The following is a 14,679-nucleotide window of genomic DNA, read 5'->3' as shown; positions in this document are numbered from 1 at the left end:
GCAGCAAAGCTCTGAGACATTTGAGTCTTATCTCTCCTTAGGCAAAATCAGCAGATTTGCTGCCTGAAGTTCTGGGTAGGGCCGGATCTTGCTTACCATTGCAAAGTCCTGGGCTCAGAAAAGGTTGTGGGGCTGTTACTGAGGACCTCACCTGCCTAGAGAACCCTTTTTGCCAGCTTTGGTCATCACCCAGGAAGGGAAAGAGCAAGAGGAAAAAGGAAATATGAGGAGATTATATTTATGAGGGCAAGAAATGTCAAAAGGGAAGTGGCGTGAGGGTTACAGGCTCAAAACAGGTAGACAAGCAGCTGGGGAGGGACCTTGAGCAGAGCTCCCCAGCAGCTCCCAAGGCATCGAGGGAGCTGGTGATGCTGCCACGCAGAGCTCTCTGCCTGGACGTCTGCAGGGACCAGAGCGTGCAGAAAGGCTCCGTAGTCACTCTGTAGTGTGAACCTGGACTGCAAACTGGGTCATTCAGTCCAGGTTTGGAAAGCATTTCCCCCTAGAGACAATCATTCTTTATCAGATCATTTCAGGGGTGCGTTTATGCCTCGACCGTGTAACCGTTGAACTGGGGGGTGAATTTGGAGATGAGTGAACAGTCAAGGGGGGGGAGTGGATTTATTATAGCACTTGCCAGCAAAGAAACTGTCCTGCAGGAACACCCAGAGCTTCCCTGTTTGCACTGCAGCCCTTCTGAGGTGAGACAGCAGAAGCATTGGGGGCCAAGGTGTGCCGTGGACATTGCAGTTTGGTGGGAGCTCTGCCCGGAGGGCTGCTTTGTGCCTTCATTCTGGCGTGACTCTTCAATGAGACCGCCTCCACCATCTGGCTTACTATTACCCAGACGAGCATGAAATTGGTCAGTTTTCCAGAAACAGAGAACATACGATGGGATCAATCGGTCCAGACTGGCTGTCCTCACCACGGTATGAGGCTCCTTTCTGCACCGTTCTTCCTTGCAAACCAAGCGCCCTAGGACATCTTGGGTGGGAGACCTTTGGCTCCATGCTGCTGTGTTGCAGCTCTCTTCTGAGCTAATAGCCCTCAGGTCCTTTGTAGTGAGAGCCAGCTGCCTTTTGCAACCAGTAGTTTGTTTGTGTTTGGTCACTTCAGCTTCTCAGTTTCTGTACATGACAAGACACAAAGTGTGAGAAACACCCTTTAAAGTTCTCTCCTGGGAAGCAGTACCAGTAGTTCCTGTTCCTCCGTCTCTCCCTGCCCCTGCCCCACCACCAAAGACCAAGTTTTCTTCAGGGTGAAAACTGCAAAATCCTTTGCAGGTGCAGAACAGATCTTAGACACCTTGTGCAGACCACAGAGAGGATCTCCACATCAAAGGGAAGCTAGAGATTAGCCATGCTGGATAGTCACTCGGAGGGTGCAGCTCCTGGTGTGGGGTTCCTCCTGGGCATCAGGGCCCAGCCGGAGGGGTGCAGACTCTTCCAGACCCCAGCAGCAAGGTCGAGCATGGAGTCACTCTGGTACTATTATGATAGAAGACCTAACTCCATCTCCTGCTCCACTGCTCCTGGCTGGACCTTGTAAAGCATCCACAGCCTCTCTGAATCAGAGACGTCTGATGGACCTGGGGCTCTATCCCCCACCTCTGTGTGCTGCTAATCACGTGGGGAATTTCACCTCCTTTCTCGCCTGCAGCGTTATCTGATTTACTGAGGTTATTGTGCAAACCTGTTCCCTTAACAGCTGCAGAGGAAGGCAGAGCAAAACCAGGCTGGCTTTGTGCTCCTACCTCCGGCGTGTGGGTGGTCCTGCAGGAGGTCACAGGGGGACTGCAGGGACCCACTGTTCTTTCCATCCACCCCTCTCTCTGCCCAAGGCAGCTCCAGATGAGTTTTCAATTAGTTCTGACCTTCATTTCTGAGAGAGATTATTGCGAACTGCAGCAAAGACAGCTGAATTTAATAAACATTTGTCCAGATAAATAAGTGCTGGACCGTTCCCTCCGTTACACAAACTGCTGTGACCTCCCTGCCTTGTCAAACTTGTCAGCATGTCTGTCTGTGGGGAAGGAGGCTGCGTTCTCCGAATCACCCCTTGCCCATTAACTGTCACCGTGTGTCACAGCTTTTGGGATGGCAAGCATCACACCGAAAAACAGGAGCCAGCTGGGATCTGTTCTCTCTCATGCCCAGAGGGTTTATTCCAAACTACCACCCTCAGGTCTAGGCGTTCATTTAAGCTCAGCCCTAAGCCCTCACTTAGCTAAAATCCCATCAAGGGTTTGAGGTGCAGCTTTTCCAAATGGCCTCGCTGTCCTGGCCTGGCTTCTTCAGAGAGCAGCTTCTTTCTGGAGTAAGAGGGGGCTATGTGCTGATGCTGAGTAACATCAACCTGTCAACGTGCCGTGGAAATGCAGCTCTCGTCTACACTCCAGCATCTTGAAACCTGCAAAGACGTGGGCATCGCTCTTCCATTTTTGCCACTTGCCAGAAATCAAGGGCTTGGGATATCCCCAATACCCGTGTGGCTTGTTACTTCCCTTCGTTAGGATTTGGAGCTAATCCAGTGTCGTATTCAATCCCCTCACTCAAGTTTCCCTTCTCCTAGTCTGTCTTTCTTTCTGGAAGTCTCTTTGGTGTTTAAAGTTTCCTAAAAGGGAATAGTTCACGCTGAACTCGGTGCTGCAGAATGGCGGAAAGGAGGTATCTGAGAAAAGACCTGCTGGCTTAGTCACCCTGGTTTTAAATGGGGTCACTGTCCTCTGAAAGCCGCTGAGCTGTGATTAGAGAAGAAATGTAACCACAGCCCACAGATCAAACAGCTCCGTGCAATTAATTTCAATTATATTTCAGGAAAGTGTCAGCCTGCCAGCCAGTGTCAGTCTAGAGGCAGAGATGACAAATCAGACTAGACTTTCCCCCTCATTAATTTGCTTGAGAAACAAGGACGGGAGATGAAGAAGTGGAAGATTCCAGGTTTTCCTAGAGGACTTGTTGCCAGACGGAGCCTGCTAGACGTGTGAAAGACCCTCAGTCTCCTGGGCCTTGTCCAGAAGCCACACACCAAACACCGGCCAGGCCTGGTGTCTGTGGCTTTGGCCAGGCTTGTGGACTTTGACCACCATCCAGGGCTCGTTCTCCTCCCAGCTCAGTCCAGGCTGTGGGAACTAACCCATGACCTGAAACAGGCATCCAGTGGGAATGGGAGCAATCAGGCTGGAGGGATGCGGAGCTGGGAACAGCTCCATTTGTTTAGCGGGAGATGCTGGGACCACTGGGACCTGGCAGGGAATGCTTCCTCATGGGAAGCCTGGGACATGGGACATTTTGCCATCAAATCAGTTCTGGGAGGGAAAGGCAGATCCTTGCCAAGCCTGAGACGTGCGGGACCACACTGGGCAGCGGTGGCTGTGGAAAGGTCCTTGCTCAGCACAGCATCGGGAGTCGCTGACTGATGCTGGAAGGGTTGTACCTGGATCCACAGCCTGACCAAACTGGTGCAGGGAACGGCTGACCACCTTGGTCTGCCAGCTCTGTCCTGCAACAAGTGAGAACATGGGAAAGGACTTTTGCAGCTGAGGCTTCAGTCTAGAGCAGCGACGGCTGGGGAATGCCCGCTCACTGTCTGGGAACCCTCAAAATAGTAGCAGGCAGTGCTGGGTTGTTTTTATGACAGGGAAATGTTTTTTGTGGCAGAAGTTAGAGGAAAATACATGATGTTGGGTCCAACAGCCCAAGAGAGAAGGCACTGCCCTCCACGTGGCCAAGTTTGGGGCCTGTTGCACTGTTATATTGGCACTGATGGCCAACCCTTGGTCACAAGGGTAATATAAATAAGCAAGACAGACACTAACATCAGAGGAGGAACCTGAAGAATGGACATCTCAGCCCCAGCATGCAAAATTCTGTTGAATAATATATTTAGTCCGTCACAGTTTATCTGTCTCCACTGAGGGGATGTGTCAGGCCGTCCAGTGGTGGAAGTGGCAAGGTATGCAGTGGTCTCCTGCAGACCACCTCCCCTCAGCCTGTTCTCTCTCTCAGCTGGTGTGTTGGGTCAGCGGGGGAACCCGTCCCTGACATCTCTCATCAGTGCAGAAACTCTAGTGAGAGGAGGGAGACAACTGTAAATAATCCCATTTCTTTGGGAAGGTGAGGAAGCATGGGATGAGGTGGGGTAGCTCATGTGTTTTCTGCTCTGAACTCAGAATCTGCTGGGTCAGCTTGTCCTTCCTGCAGGGCAAGGAAGGCAGCTCCCAGCGGAGAATCCGATGGAGAGGGATTGCCCACCTACTGCCTGTTTCTGGCTCTTGGTCAGGCTGCTTATAGTATTTAGGAGCCTAAATGGGAATGTGAGATCTGATACTGGGGAATGAGGCCTGGCCCTACAGCCTTGATGTGCTCCAGATGGAGGTGCTGGAGAACCTCATGATCTGGGAGGATAAGGCAGAACAGGAGGTCAGATTGGAACATTGGAAGGCCAGAAGAGACACCATTGGGAATGGGCACTCAGGACCTGACCAAGAGTATGGTGATGACATGTTGCGAATGTGTCTCCTCCTCTCCCTCTCTGCAGACCAGCGGATTGGGACGTGTTTCTCTGCTCTGATCGGGGGCCGCTGTGCCGGGGACCTTCCTGGCCAGTACACCAAGATGCAGTGCTGCTGTGACTCGGGGCGTTGCTGGGCCATTGGTCAGACTCCAGAGATGTGCCCTGTCCGGGGGTCTGGTAAGTGCAACACAAAGGACATCACCCTCTGCTTGGCCAACTCGTGGCTCTGGTGGCCCTAGTGGTACCCCAGGCTTGACGTGGAGAATCATCAACATAACACGCAGAGAAAGGTCACATGGGGATGCTGGCTCTCCCGCCTGGGTCTCTTCTGAAGCTGAGCCAGATGAGTTCAGCCAAGGAAAGAATTTATCCCTTTCCTCCTACCCCTTCAGCAATCTTTGGCTCCCACCATAATTGAAATTTGGGGCCAAATGAGTGTGAGCCCAGGCAGCAGGAGGCCTTGAGGAGGCACAGCACTGTAGAGCTATCTCTCTGCCTCTCTTCTTTCGTCACCAGCTCTGAGCAGGGCAGAGCTTGACAGTGTCTGGCACCCTCCTGTGTCCTGTCCTTTCCTGCATGATGGGAGCCCATGGTGCCAACTGTCCCACGCACCCCGAGAAGCCGTCGCCGAACACTCATCGTCTCATCGTCTGCTCCGGAGTGAAGGGTGTTAAAACCCTCCTCACCCATCTGCCTTGCTCCCATCAGCACCCACCCTCTCTGCTCCCTGCCAGTCCGTCTCCATCCCTCTGCTCCCCGCGCTCTGGCAGAGGCGGGAGGGGGATTCAGGCACTCTTGGAAAAGCACTAAGGCAGCTGTTTTGTTTCAGATGAGTACCGCAGGCTTTGCATCGAAGGACTCCCAGTCGTGCCAGGGTTCCCTGGGAGCTTTCCAGGAATTCCTGGATTCGGGCCCAATGGTGTTGGGCCGGGACTCAACGGGCCTGGAGGCATCGGACCAAATGGGGCAAATGGACAAGGCGGGATCCCAGGTCTGCCTGGAATGGGCCCAGGAAGTTCAAGCATTGGTAATTAAAATGACTTTTTTACTGTGCTGACCCGGTTTGGCTGCCTGTCTCAGAACACAGGCGGTGTGTCTGCCTGCGTGCCGGCCGCTCCTCTGCGCCGCGCACACACGAGCAAAGCGCCCGTGCTCGTAGCCAGCTACAAGGTTTATTTTGACACGGGGGGAGTGATGGGATGTGACACTAATGCTGTGCAGGATGCTGAGCCCAGAAGCAGATCAAACAGTGTCTGCTGGCGGAGCAAGGGAGCCGAGCCTGGCTCCAGTGCAGAATATCTTTCGAATTACCAAATAGCAATGAAGCTTTCACGTCACTGCTTCGCTCTCTGCTTCCCCAAAACAAAACTGGTTTTCCCACCACTTTGGACACCCCTCTCTGGTGCATCCCCATACAGCTCCTCGCTAAGGGCTGAAGCCTGTGAAAATGCACTGGATGTCAATAAATATTGATTCCCACTTTGCTTCTGAGAGGCTGTGCCATCCTGTGCATGTCAATGGAGTAGGAGCATGCCAGGTACTGCAGAACCCTGCAGAGATTGCTGAGGCAGCTGAGTTTGCCTCTGCAGCCCCATGTTTGTTCAGGGCTCAGGAGGACCACTGATCCATCAGCTCTTGGACTTACCGACCTGCTTCCTGGGGACCATCAAAGGAAGGGAGCTGTAATCCTCTACCCGATGCTGTCTCTGTGCTTTCCAGGAACTGCCACCTTGAATCAGACCATCGACATCTGCAAGCATTTCACTAACCTCTGCCTGAACGGACGCTGCATCCCCACCCCGTCCAGCTACCGCTGCGAGTGCAACATGGGGTACAAGCAGGACGTGCGCGGAGAGTGCATTGGTGAGTAGGCTTTGCTTGACACACACACGGGTCGGCTCCCGCCGTGCCCCATGCCTGCTCCTACCAGCCCCTCGAGCTGCTGCCCCAACAGCCCCCCATCCCAGTCAGAGCTCCCCACAAGAGGCTGGTGATAGAGGGCTCATGTCAGGTAACAAAGCTGCATGATGGAAAGGATATGTCTGCCCTGCAAGGAACACCCAGGGTGACAGCTCTCCTCTGGTAGCCACAACATTGCCATTGTCTGAGCTGCTTGTCACTGCTTGGACAGAGTCCCAGCGCCGGGATGGTGTCGGTGGTCCTCATGGCCCGTTCACAGCGTGGGAAGCCCCATATAACCAGCCCCCGGGGAGCACCAGCGATCAGGGAGCAGCAGAAAGGGCAGCGTGTTCTGCCAGTTGTTGGGCTGCTGCCTGCTCTGCTTACCCACGGGCTTAGGCTGCAGCCCCGATGGTCACCCCAGCTAGTCAGTGGCTGTGCAAGCCTAGTCAGAAGCTTGAGATCTTCAAGGGATTAGAAGGCATCTTTCAAAAGAATTACCATTTTGTAAGTAAGTGGGCTATTTTTGCTGAGAACTATAAGGACTGAAATATAAGGGTGTCCACCTGCTGCATCTGCAAGGAACAGCCTTCCTATGCTGACATCTCCACCCAAGCAGACCTCCCAAGGGCTGAAATAGCTGTCCAGACCTCAGGTTGTATGGAGATGCAGCACCTGGAAGTGCCCCTAGCACCTGAAGGCAGTGGTGGGTGTCACAGCTGGATGTGTGCCCAGCTAGAAGAACTCTTCCAACAAGTAGCTATGTTATGAGAGAGCTCAACAGGCAGTGCGGTATCTGGGAATGTAAGCGGGAGATTGGTACGTGGTATTGTGCTGTCCCAGGCTACGTGACAGCCTCACCTTAAGGTTGCTCAAGGGGGAGGTAAGCCTGAATTCAACCTCGAGCTTACTGACACAAGTAATTCATAAGGTGAAGGAGACTGGAGCCTTGTCTCTGCTCAGGGCAGGAGTGCTCTGAGCCTGAAGTGCCCTTGTGTAAAAGATACAATGCTCTGGGTTTGGAGAATGAAGTGAGGAAGGGACAAGATGCAGGAAAAGACAGCCTTGCAACCTTGATCCACCAAAATGCATGTAATGCACCAGTGGCACTAGAAAAGAACGTAAAAAGTATTAGTAATTGGAGATTCCTTAGTGAGAGGTACCAAAGCACCCAACTGACATCAGCCAGTTTCTCTAGCGAAGTTTGCTGCCTACCAGGAGCTCACATTTGCAGCATCACTGAGAGGCCGCCAAGACTGGTGAAGCCTCCAGATTATCATCCACTCCCCCTATTCCATGTAGGGTCTCATGATACTGTGACAGGGCAACTTAGAACTACCAGAAGAGACTACATGTCTCTCAGAGCAATGCTGAAAGAATCTGGAGCACAGGAGGTGTTCTCCTCTGTCCTCCCAGTCAGAGGAAGGGGTTCAGGAAGGAGGAGAGGAGTTTAACAGGTGAACGCCTGGTTCCACGCCTGGTGCCATACACAAGGTTTTGGCTTCTATGATGTACCTTTGAGAAGCTGGGTCTGTTGGGAGCTGATGGGATTCACCTGATCAAGTGGAACAAGAAGCTCTTCACCAACAGACTGGGCAGAGTTATAAGGACTGCTTTAAACTAAATTTAGTGGGAGAAGGGGATGGAGTTTTGAGCAACAGAGAAGAGCCAGGGGCTGCTGATGCATGAGGAACCAACAGGGAAACACCTGTGAAATAGCTGAAAGTAATTAGGGTGTGTTCCTCTAAAAAGGTGAGAGGTTTGCTAGCCCAGCTGAGTGCCTCCATTTCAATGCACGCAGCAGGGGTAACAAACAGGAGGAGCTGGAAGCTGCTGTGCAGCTAGAAACCTATACTGAAATGTGGTGGGACTAATCACAGAACCAGAGCACTGCAATTGGTGGCTGTAAACTGTTCAGAAGGGAAGATATGTTGAAACTCCTGGAAGATGGAGGTGATTAGAAACAGCTGGCGTGGCTTCACCAAGGGCAAATTGTGCCTGACTAATCTAGTGGTCTTTGACAACACAGTGACTGCATCAGTGAAACAGAGAAGAGCTATAGATGTCATCTACTGGGACTTCTGTAAAGCCTTTGATGTAGTTCCCCACAAGATTCTTACCTCTAAATTGGAGTGATACAGGCTTGGCGGCTGGACTGTTGGATGGATAAGGAATTGGCTGGAGGACTGAGTCCAAAGAGTTACAGTCAATGGCTCAATGTCCAAGTGGAAACCAGTAACGAATGGTGTCCCTCAAGGGTCCACACTGGGACCAGTACTATTTAATATCTTCATCAGTGACATAGATAGTGGGATTGAGTGAACCCTCAGCTAGTTTGCAGACGCCAAGCTGAGGGGTGCGGTCGATTCACTCGAGGGAAGAGACGCCATCCAGAGGGACCTTGCTGGCTGCGCTGTCGGGATGCTGAGCCCTGGAGTCGACAGGATGGGCTCAGCAGCCCTTGGTTCCTGCCCTGGTAGCTTGCTGGGTATCATGGTGACTCACAGCTTTAGGCTTTTCTTCTTGCAGATGTGGATGAGTGCTCCAGCAGCCCCTGCGTGCACGGCGACTGCGTGAACACACCCGGCTCCTACCACTGCAAGTGCCACGAAGGCTTCCAGAGCACCCCCACGAAGCAGGCTTGCATCGGTACGTGCTTTCTGCCTCTCCTGCTGGGAGGACGCAGTGTGCTGCAAGAGTGTCAGCAGGGTTATCGGGGACCTAGATACCAAAAGAAATTGGTTGTAAAATGGAAACAGGGTGAGGAGTCCCCAGCACCAAACAACCTCCCAGCCAGGTGGGCAATGGGATTTTGGAACAACTTGGCTGAGCTGCCAGCAGTGTCCTGAAATCTGTCTAGGAGAAATTTTCTCTACCTTTATCTACCTTAAAATTGGTTAGCGGCAATTAAAGAACTTATGGAGTCCTTTCCAAGAGCAGAAGTCTATTTAAAGATGACAGTATTTTATTTTAACAAAAGATAGGATTTTGTATCAGTGTAGGGATTGTGATTTCTAGCAAAGTTGTTCTGTCAGTCTCTTGCAGCAAGATGGTGCTCTAGATGAGGGACTGCTAAAAAAGAGTGATGGGAAGGTAACGTCTCATGGAACAGGAAGCAAAGGCAGATTTCCCTGTCAGTGCCCACCCTTTGACTTTTTTTATTTTTCTGTTGAGTGGCTTCTGATGAAGGGGTTTCCAAAGGACCCCCTAGTTGCCTGACAGTGTGAAAGGCTTTTCCTAATTTCCAAACTAAATCTTTTAAGCTGAATTCTTATTGTGGTTCTCTTTCTGGCTGTGAAAATTGGTTCATCGCTGTCTCCTGTACAACATTTTTTACATGCTGGGAAACTGCAGCTTGTAACCCCCCTGTCATCTCCCTTCTAGACTAAACAAATGCAAGTCTCTCAATCTCCTCCCATTGATAATGTTTCTAAGCTTCTCATTGTCCTTGTTCTTATCTTCTCAACTTCCTCCATTTTGTCTTCATCTTTTCCAATGTGCAGTGCCAAAATTGGATGTCATTCTTCAGCTGTGACCTCTCGAGCTGTCAGGACAAGAAATTGTCCCATGTGGCTGGCACACAGCTCTTCTCTTGATAGAGCCCAAAAGGAGGTTTCCTTCTGTGCAGGGCCACCCCCTTTCATCTGTAATTCAGTTTATTTTCTGCTAGGCTGCTCTGAAGCTAACTTCTCCATATTAGGAGAAGTCTACAAATTGTCTGGATCATCCGTCACTGCTGGGGCCAGACGATTGGTTTTCTGTACTTTGCTCATAAAATAGCTCATCCTGTCTTCCCCAGCTCTTGACAAAGGGTCAGTAACAACCCCCTAGTTGAGATAGTGCTCTTCCTTTCTTCTCTCGTCTTTACCCGGAGGCATTCAGTGGCCTGTGTCCCAAAGCAAGGAGATATCACATTCCTGATGTGCAGCACGGCACCTGCCCTGCTGCCGTACTTCAGTCTTGTTGTACCCCAGCTTCTGTCCTGGGATTCATTTTGCTGAGGCAGTGGGACCACATCTCTGTGGCAGGCCGGAGTCCATGGCTGGTGGTCTGAGGGCTTTTGGTGTCTACTGTGGACTGGAACAGCCCTAGGATAATTTGAGTTGCAAAGGGGGCCCTAGGGAAGGAGGTTGACAAAGACTTCATGGAGGGTCTGAGATCTCAGACCTCCAACCTCGCAAATGTTGTGCTGCTTCCAGAGCATACAGAAAGCTTTTTCCACATCTTTTCCATCTCCTGCAGTTTGTACAGAGGGGAAGAATGTGATCCTGGAGCAGGGCATGCTCTGAGTGTCTGAGAGCACTTGCCTGGCTTTCTCATGGAGCGTATTAAGCCGGAACTGCTTCTCACTCCACCTGCTGCTACTTTCTTATGTTTATTCCCCTGCCAGATATCGACGAGTGCATCATGAACGGGGTGATGTGCAGGAACGGCCGCTGTGTTAACACTGACGGCAGCTTCCAGTGCATCTGCAACGCTGGCTTTGAAATCACTCCTGATGGCAAGAACTGTGTTGGTAAGCTCTTTCCTGACGTGCCCTGGGGAGGCTGGGACTGAGCTGAGGCTATGTCTTCCCCAGGGACTGGTGGTTACTTTAACCTGTGCCGTACTCCCTTTGTCTCTAGCACAGAGTGCATTTTAAAATGGGAGGACTGAAATAGGAAGGTGTTTTTATAAAGGTGCTAATGCTCCTGGAGTCCTTCTTTAGGTTTTGGGGTCTCAGAGCATGAGCAGGTCTGGGTCTGGAAGCAGAACATTCTCCAGCAACCAGTGTCTGGAGTCCTGCTGCGAGCTGCACCAGCTGAGCAGGGTACTGAGAGCGGCAGGGACGCAGCAGGACAGCTCTCACCAGGGGCAGCAGTGGGGACTCTGCCTTGAGGATTAGCACCCGCTGCCATAAGAAGCAATTTGTCCATGAGATGGGGGACAGAGAGATTTTGAGCACAGGAGAGTCTTGCTGCAGCTCTCAAGCTCAGCTCATGTTTTCCATTTGTCCTCCCCAGATCATGACGAATGTGCCACCACCAACATGTGCCTCAACGGGATGTGCATCAATGAGGACGGCAGCTTCAAATGTATCTGCAAGCCGGGTTTTGTGCTGGCTCCCAACGGGCGGTACTGTGTTGGTGCGTAGGTCCCCAAGCTCGGTCTCTGCCCGCTTCCCAGCCTGCTGTCCATGTTCCTGGGGACTGGTCATGTGTCTGAGGCCAAGGGGAGCTGAGTAAAACCAAGGCTGCGGCCAGGCATCTCCTGCTCTGCCACCAGAAATTACCCCCTCACAGCAGAATGGGTATAAGGGAAACTGTTCTTGCACCTCCACTACTGCAGCACAACCTGGAGCTTAAATCCTCTTTCTGAAGGAGGTTAAGCAAGCCTGTGAAGCTCTGTATGGCCAATGTGAGCTGGCAGCTGTCTCGTCACCACAGCTTTCCCAGCATCTACAGCACGTCCCACTATGGTTTGTGTGCCTTCCAAAGGCAGGAAGGTGAGGATGTGAAGGCAGAGTGGAAAAAGGAGGCAAGAGGAGAATATAGCATTTCTTCGATATGCTGCTGTGATGCGGGATGCATTCTCTGGGTCACTGCCCTGTCAGCAGAGCAGAGACCAGACCCTGCTACTCTGAGAAGGGGTCTCAGGAGATGGAAGAAGCCCAGATCCCTGTTCCTTCTCTTGAGCCATCAGGGACAGCCAGCAGAGCGTGCAGGGGGTGTGATGCTCTAAACTGCACCTCTGGCTCCCTCTTAGTCTCCAAGTCTCTCTACAAAATAGTCCAAAGCCGCTGTCCCGGTGTCCTGCTGCCTGTGGGTAGGTAACAGCCAGTTTGTGCTTCCTCTTCCAGACATCGACGAGTGCGAGACGCCGGGAATCTGTATGAATGGCTGGTGCATTAACACGGAGGGCTCCTTCCGCTGCGAGTGCCTCGGGGGCCTGGCGATCGGGGTGGACGGACGAGTCTGTGTGGACACCCACATGCGCAGCACCTGCTACGGAGGCATTAAAAAGGGAACGTGCGCTCGTCCCTTTCCAGGAGCAGTCACCAAGTCTGAGTGCTGCTGTGCTAACCCAGACCATGGCTTCGGAGAGCCCTGCCAGCCCTGTCCGGCCAAAAACTCTGGTGAGCTTCTCTTCCACTTGAGTTTTCAAAAAGCCAGCAAGGTGCTCAGAGACATTCTGGGTCCCTGCAACGGGCTGGGCAGCTTGGCAGTGACGTGGGAAAGCCATAGGCAGGGGGAAAGGGACACCGTGCAGTCAACAAATTTATGTTGGATCCACGAATCTGATGCTGATCTCATTGCAGTGATTCTCACAGTGTTGGACTACTAACTGCAAGTACCAGCTCTAGAATACACACTGCAGAAGTAAAAAGAGACGCTGCCTGGAAGCCCACAGCTGACATTCTAACAAACTAACAATAAATCCAGCGTTACCCGGGGTTAGTGTCGCTGTGCGTGAACGGTCTAGAAAAGCTAACGGCTCTGTTGTTCTTTCTACACAGCTGAATTCCAGGCACTCTGCAGCAGCGGCATTGGAATAACAGCTGATGGCAGAGGTACGTGCATCCCACGTACCAGATTCTAGATCTAACGTCACTCTCGGCTCTTTCCTTCAACTGCTTTTAACGGAGCGCGCGTGCGTCTTTGGGCCCGTGGGAGCGCGTGCCGTGAGCGAGTCGGCGGGGCGGAGGGCATGCTGGGGGGTTGGCACCTTCCGCCTGTGTGCGAGAGCCGTTTGTGGGTGAGCGCAGGGTACCTTGCACAGCCCAGGTGGGTGCGAGCGCACGGAAGGATCCGGCTCTGTGTCAGTGGGTGTCTGTGGGTGGGACGTGAGCTTGGGCGCGGGGGGAGAGGGGTGCTGTGTGTCTTTCCTCCTCCCTGAAGCACCACGAGTGGACGTTGAGCAAGCATCCCTGAGGGCTGCGTGTTGAATCAAGGGGTTGATTCCTGGCACCCCGTGGGAAGTACATTTCTGGGGACGCGCACGCAGAGTTTGGCTTTACTCCCTGCTTTGATGGGAACGAAGAGCGTGACCGATTGCATCCTCTTGCTTGTTCCCCTCCTCTGCCCTCCAGCTCCCTTGGTCCGTATGAGCAGAGGGCTCGGCGTCTCCCAGGGAGCGGGAGGTGATAGGCACATGCTGGGACGTGTCGCCAAGGGGCTGCTTTGAATTAGACAGCTCTGCAAGAGGTCAGGCAGGCGGCTGCGCTGCCAGCCCTGGGCAGCGCTTGGATCAGCAGGAAAAGCACGAAGCAGCCAGATAGCTACGGCCTTTCAAACCTTTCCAGGCAGGAATGAGCCAGAGGCAAAACCCTGGTGGCTTCTTGGGCTTCCTTCCAGGGCACCGTGTCTTGGCCGAAGTCAGTCTCAGGCTAACGATAAGATGCTTTCTAGCAAGAAGCTAACGTCAGACATGCTCTGGTCAGCCCAGCGCTGCCCGCAGCCAGGACTGTGCGCGCTCAGCGCTCTCCAGGCTTGCATTTCCCTGGGGATGTAACTGAACTCCAGCTGCGTGGAGACAAAGGCCAGCAGTGTCTGGGAAGCCCTGGCCTGGGCCGCTTGCCATCTGGCACTGCGGCACTGCGAGGACACTGCTGTGCAAACACAAACCTGCCCTGGCCTGTGGGGAGACTGGTTCTTGCCGCGGCAAAATCTCTTTGGGCACCAGAAGTTTGCTCCAAGAAGGCAGTGAGATGGTGCTGATGCAGAAGAAGAGATACTGCCCGTCTGGCCGCCACCCTTCTGGATTACTGCCTGCACACACTGGGCGCTTGGTGCTGCTGATGGGGGGGCAGGCAGGAGGTGGGTGACGGCAGAGGTGCCTGCGCCTCTCCCTGCCAGAAGCCCAACCACCATGCTCATGGGCAGCGGGGGCTGTGGTACCCCCTGCACGTGGCTGCAGAACCATCCAAAAATCTCTCGGTTTGAGGCAAATTTGTCCAAGGTGCTTTGCAAGTCTTTGAAGCTGAGGTTTTGACATCCTGCAGGATTTGGCCCCTGTCCCAGGCCCTGCCGTTTCCCAAACATAGCCTTCCCCTTGGTCTCTGCCCCACCACACGTTCTCCAAGACCAGGAACCAGGCAGAGGCCACAGGTCCTCACTTCTCTCTTTCCAGGCTGCCCAAGCTGCTTTCAGTCGGTTCTTCATGTCAGCAGTAGGGAAAGGAAATTTACTTTGGCCTGATCAGGACTTCTTCCAGCCTGGCAGCTGCGTAGTCAGGGAGCCTGTGCAAGCTCTCAGCTTGGGGACCATGGCTGGCCTAGGAGATACA

At 52.9% G+C, this 14,679-nt stretch overlaps 1 protein-coding gene across 1 annotated transcript in view; it reads left to right on the top strand.

Moving 5' to 3' along the window:
* The window catches only part of LOC104330848 (fibrillin-2), a 111,800-nt gene that overhangs the window by 62,304 nt on the left and 34,817 nt on the right, over positions 1-14,679 (top strand). The window contains exons 9-16 of the mRNA XM_075444028.1: positions 4,540-4,692; positions 5,345-5,542; positions 6,235-6,378; positions 8,944-9,063; positions 10,805-10,930; positions 11,418-11,540; positions 12,254-12,529; positions 12,911-12,964. Of these exons, the coding sequence (XP_075300143.1) occupies positions 4,540-4,692; positions 5,345-5,542; positions 6,235-6,378; positions 8,944-9,063; positions 10,805-10,930; positions 11,418-11,540; positions 12,254-12,529; positions 12,911-12,964 (1,194 nt within the window). The remainder of the gene's footprint in view (positions 1-4,539; positions 4,693-5,344; positions 5,543-6,234; positions 6,379-8,943; positions 9,064-10,804; positions 10,931-11,417; positions 11,541-12,253; positions 12,530-12,910; positions 12,965-14,679) is intronic.

The sequence above is a fragment of the Opisthocomus hoazin genome, chromosome 27 (assembly GCF_030867145.1).
Source record: "Opisthocomus hoazin isolate bOpiHoa1 chromosome 27, bOpiHoa1.hap1, whole genome shotgun sequence".
Taxonomy (NCBI): Eukaryota; Metazoa; Chordata; class Aves; order Opisthocomiformes; family Opisthocomidae; genus Opisthocomus; species Opisthocomus hoazin.
The sequence above is the reverse complement of the archived record's forward strand: the minus strand, read 5'-3'. Positions and strand labels throughout refer to the sequence as shown.